The sequence below is a fragment of the Pleuronectes platessa genome, chromosome 5, assembly GCF_947347685.1.
Source record: "Pleuronectes platessa chromosome 5, fPlePla1.1, whole genome shotgun sequence".
NCBI classification, from domain to species: Eukaryota; Metazoa; Chordata; class Actinopteri; order Pleuronectiformes; family Pleuronectidae; genus Pleuronectes; species Pleuronectes platessa.
In genome coordinates this window covers 22,078,237-22,083,200 of record NC_070630.1, presented here as the reverse complement: position 1 = coordinate 22,083,200, position 4,964 = coordinate 22,078,237, and the positions used below count along the sequence as shown (strand labels likewise).

The window sequence follows — 4,964 nt, the reverse complement described above, 5'->3', positions numbered from 1 at the left end:
GTTTTTGGCATCTGCATTGTGAGGTTTAAAATACCCTGAGATATTCATACTGCATCAGAAACACAGTTAATTCAGTTCAGATCTCAAGGTGTGTGCACTTTCCTCTGTTTCTGAGCATCAGCTGCAGAATTCTCCTATCAAAAGACAGCTTATTTGTGCCTTTATTAAGTTTGTGAGTGGGAATTAATTGAGGATTTGAACTTGAGTCCAAATTTTCACTTAGCAAATTGTAATGGGATGAGCTTGGAGGAGAAATATAAGCAAGAGGAAAAGACATTTCAAACCGGTGACTTACTCCAAGAAGACTTTATTCTAACACATGTTGCCAAAATAAAGCACAAACCACATGATAATACAGTTTTTCAATTCATTAGTAATTTGTACAATTTCAATATAAATCTACCATAATTTATACAATGTCTGCCATGTGTAATATATTTCTAGGTTGACATCATGTCAATGATTTCAATGTCGATATTCAACAATAAATTAGCATGTTCTCTGACATTTGAGGTTCACTCCAGGTAAATAATATCACTTAATTTATTCTATATAATAATGTTCTAGTTTCATTCAAAATTTCACAATGTATGTATCCTTGAGATCAAAGCAACATGCTGAGTTTATTGACATCCTTATATAACATTCACAAAGTCGATTTTTTAAAAACATTTGAAACTGAGTGTTGCTTACGTCCATGTTTGTTGGCTGGAAGTGATTTTATTAATTTCTTTTAGTGGAGTACTGAAAAACCAGAGCAGGAACATGTGCCATATAGCCTATATGCTTGCATGTGTCCAAGTGCATCATCGTGCACGAACATGATACAAACAAGAGCCACTTGTAAAAACACAGCTCCATGGAACTACTGCTTATACTGTACATCGTAACCAGTGTCGTGGACTGCTCCACGACACTCCACAAGGATTCAAATCTACATCATAATTTTAGTATGAAAATCAGAGCAGCTTTGAGTTTCACAGAAACCCAAACTCACCTCATCAAACCACAGACACACACACAAGTTTGTACTTCTATCTTAGTGAGGACATTTATTTAGGTAATGCATTCCCTAGCCCCTTAACCTAAACCTAATTACAACCGTAACCCTAAAAACAAGTCTTAACCCTCAAACAAGCCTTTGAAGAAGTGAGGACTGGACAAAATGTCCTCACTCTCACACAAAGCCTAGGACATTCACAAATAAAATGAATGAAGGAGGAGTGACAGTCACTCCATTTTCTCTGGTTCTGCTTGTGATGCGTGTTCAGGCCAGTGACGGTCTCAGTATGGTTTTTTCTGCTCAAACACACACACACACACACACACACACACACACACACACACACACACACACACACACACACACACACACACACAGGGAGACATTCAGTGATTACAAACCTATTTTTATTGATGGTGTTTGCTATGTTTGTTTTCACATTATCTTACCTGTACTGATTGTCTTCTTGCTGTGGAGAGAATAAGGTGATAATTATTCCTTTAGAAATGAGCACTTCACATGTCTCAGTGTTTGATACAACAGTAGTTCTCATCTGTTGTCATGTCTCAACTGTCTCTCAAATGCAGAAAACTTTGATTCTCTGTGCTTTATCTTTGACTGTTTATTTACATGTAGTACGCATGAGGTGATGCCACTGAATAACTGAGTACCTCTGTTACTTTTCCCCCAAATAAGTGGATTTCAAATTAATTTAGTATAATCCTATGACCTGGATCATCGTGTGTGCACATCCTTTTATCAGCCTGTTTATGTGAGGACCTCCACACCCACCTGAGTGCAGGTAAAACAGCATCACACACAGGAGGAGCACCAAGGCGAACATGACGACACCAACATTGAGATCAGAAAACCAGCTGCTTGGCTCTGAGAGGAGAAAACACAACAGAAAGATGTCAGACCTCATCTGAGTCCCTCTGCTGCCACTGTGTGAAACTTCATGGCACTACAGCTCAATCGCTGCTGGGTGGGTTTTCTCCCCTCACCTTCAACATGCAGGATGAAGCTCTTTTTGATGGGCATCCGCAGGGACTGGTGTGAGACGCTGCATGTAAACTTTTTCTCAGAGTTCCTGCGGGAACCCTGGAGGTAGAAGAACGCCGACAGAGAGAAGGTCTTGTCTTGGTTGTGTTTGTGGCTTTTCAGCAAAAGGTTCTGGACTACCCTGGGCAGAGGAGCGCCAACCCTCTGGCCTGCCGCTTCCGGGTCTATCTCATGCCAAACAATATCCACATCCAGAGGGTAGTAATTCTCTGCATCACAGAAAATCCTCTGTTCCTCGCCCTCCTTCAGTTGGAGGATGGGTCCGACGTTGATAGTGACACGGGGAGGCTCTGACGAGACAATGAAGTTTTTCAGCGAGAGGTCTCATGACTCTGAGATTGTCACGAGCCGATTTTGTGTACAACATTAATTATCCCCTTTTTAGTATTCAAAGTCATACAATTGAGAATTTCTCAAACAAGAATGCCAACCATGCTTGTTTCAGCTTCCTAAATATTAGAAACAAATGTTTTTTAATTTCTATTTTTAGATTTTTAAACTGAATAAAAACGTTTATTTTGAACTGTTGGCCTGAAAAAAGATAAGAGTTACGACGGGCATGCTACACTGCATTCTGACTTTAGTAGACTTAAAGATGAATCAGTCAATCTTAATTCACATATATTCAGTGATAATAAAAGGAAGACCAGTTGCAGCCCTTAATGTACAAGACAAAGTCATGAGGGAAATCTCGCAAGGTGAATGAATTCATTTTTTTCTGGATCAATGATATTTTATGCAGAAACATTTATTCTCAATGTCGGCTGCGTCAGGTTCTCAGTTTTATTCCTGAATCTGAACTTCTGATACGTCAAAGGAGGAAAATGAATGCTGTTTCGCTCTATTACCTACACTGTTGACTCATTCTTTTAAGCATTCACAACTTTTATTTCTGAGATTCACATTAACTGGATCATATAAAATCTAACTCGTCTATTATTGAAGGTTTATTTTCGTAACACTTCCACTCTTTTAATGCTCTCTAGACATCTATCAAAAGAGAACAGGTCACCTGTGACGCCTTCACACATCATACTGAAAGTTGTTCAATATTTTGAACATTTGCTGACATGTGTGAAGTTCTCAGGCTTTCTGACTAAAGGGGACCAAGCTTTTACAGTCAGGCCTGGTATGGGCTTATAAACTCACACTTAAAACTATAAATTCAAAAGCTTTTTTATATGTCAACCACAGTTAGCATTTTATACATCATGCCCTGTTCCGTAACCTTTGTGTGACTGTCTTACCTTCGACATACAGATTTATATCCAGACTGGTGAACAGTGGATTCACTGACACTGAACAAATGTACCTCCCTTCACTGCTCATCTTGGTGAAGGGGAGGTTATAGGTAGCATCCCCCTTGGCGAGGCTCTTCAACTCAACCCCAGTCCCCTGGTTATGCCGTAAGCGGGGGGAATGGCTGAAGAGTGGGATTCTTTCGCCACGATGTTGCCAGTTCCACTCCACAGTGACATCTGGATCCCTGTGGTCCAGAGCAAACTGGCAGTGAAGCTTTTGTTGGGAGCTCAGGGTGGCTTTGACTGATGGAGATTGTGTTTTCATGAAAAGGGCAACTATGAAAACAAGACAGAGGCAAATGAGACACGGACATTATTTACTCAAACTGTTATATGTTAAATTACTTATTAAGACAGTGAGTGTTACCCATTGTTGTGAGTATCTCCCCGTCCTCAATGACAGGCCAGTTGCGGTAGTCCTGCTGTTCAGGGGGGGGTTGGTCAGATGGATGTCTGAGGAAGCTAGTGACGGTGAACAGGCCCTTGCTGTGTTTGAGGGTGCAGCTGAACCAACGGTTGTACTCCTTGTTTTCCTGGGCAGGCCAGTGGACATGGATCCCCTCTGTACTGTACCTACGCAGCTCACAGTCCAACAGATCGGCCTCCACCCCCTCCACATAATCCCGCAGGTCCAACTTAGATCCTACAAGAGAACAGAATACAGTAGAATAAAAGAGAACAGAACAACGCTCAGTGTTGTTGATGTTGGGTAAAAGGCTACAGCTCTTACCTGTGACCAGAAAAGTGACGGCATGTGGGTTGACTGGATCATCTCCTTTCTGGCCAAACTGCAGCATGACCTGTCTGTGTTTGAGCTGAGTCTCAGTGTGACCATCTTCATTCAAAAACACCTTTTCATCAGTGAACTGACAGGGCAGCCATGTCATCTGATGCAGGCTCAGAACTCCTGAGAGACACAATATAATTCAGTGCAGTCAGCTTTCAATTTCTTTATTTTACTGCTTAATAATAACATACAAGTACAGTGTGGTATACTGCATTCATTATATTACAGTATACAGTTGTATATAATAGTAAATTAAAGCACTGTGTAGTATGGTATACAAAGAAAAGTGTAGTATACTATAATATAATAGTGGCTTATAGTGTGGTATGCTTTAGACAGGATAGTGTAGTTTCGTAGTGCAGCACACCGTTGTAGACTATAGAGTAGCATTAAAAAGTAGTATGGAATGTAAAGCAGGGTGTAGTATACTGTAGTATATTACAGTACAACGGTGTACAGAAAAGAATAGTGTATTATAATGTGTTGTAGTACAAACAGTACAGTATAGAAAGTACAGGTATACCTCATTATCGTATTACAATGTATTACAGTAGAACGTGTAATATAGTATTAGACACACACAAGCACACACACACACACGCATACACACTGACACCACAGACTGAAACAAAGCTTGAGTCAGTAACTTACCTGAACATAGAGACAAGACACAAAGTACGTGTAAGAGTGAATCCATGATCGTCCACCGGTACAGATCCCCTTGTTGTAGCTGCAGATCTGTGAAGATACACTTTCACTTTCACTTCGTGTGAAACACAAGCTGCAGCTGCTGTCACGTGGTCAGTTATAA

At 40.5% G+C, this 4,964-nt stretch overlaps 1 protein-coding gene across 2 annotated transcripts; it reads right to left on the bottom strand.

Moving 5' to 3' along the window:
- Positions 1 to 287: 287 nt before the first annotated feature.
- On the bottom strand, positions 288 to 4,964 carry LOC128439855 (tapasin-like). 2 transcript variants are annotated; one of them, XR_008338455.1, is made up of 9 exons: positions 4,805 to 4,964; positions 4,097 to 4,273; positions 3,734 to 4,009; positions 3,313 to 3,642; positions 2,008 to 2,355; positions 1,796 to 1,888; positions 1,453 to 1,472; positions 1,158 to 1,299; positions 288 to 903 (listed from the first exon to the last, which is right to left on the bottom strand). XR_008338455.1 is itself a non-coding variant. In XM_053422330.1 (8 exons), exons 1-8 carry the CDS (start codon positions 4,848 to 4,850, stop codon positions 1,285 to 1,287), a joined length of 1,305 nt encoding a protein of 434 aa, XP_053278305.1. In that variant the 5' UTR covers positions 4,851 to 4,964; the 3' UTR covers positions 288 to 1,284. The 2 variants fall into 2 exon arrangements, 1 of the variants encoding a protein (XP_053278305.1); XM_053422330.1 differs by having other exon boundaries at positions 288 to 1,299.

Coding starts and splice junctions, on each gene's coding strand:
- LOC128439855 (XM_053422330.1), bottom strand. CDS start 4,850: ATGGATTCACTCTTACACGTACTTTGTGTCTTGTCTCTATGTTCAG. Junction 4,010..4,096: donor CGTCACTTTTCTGGTCACAG/GTAAGAGCTGTA, acceptor GTTCTCTTGTAG/GATCTAAGTTGGACCTGCGG. Junction 2,356..3,312: donor TATAAATCTGTATGTCGAAG/GTAAGACAGTCA, acceptor TTGTCTCGTCAG/AGCCTCCCCGTGTCACTATC.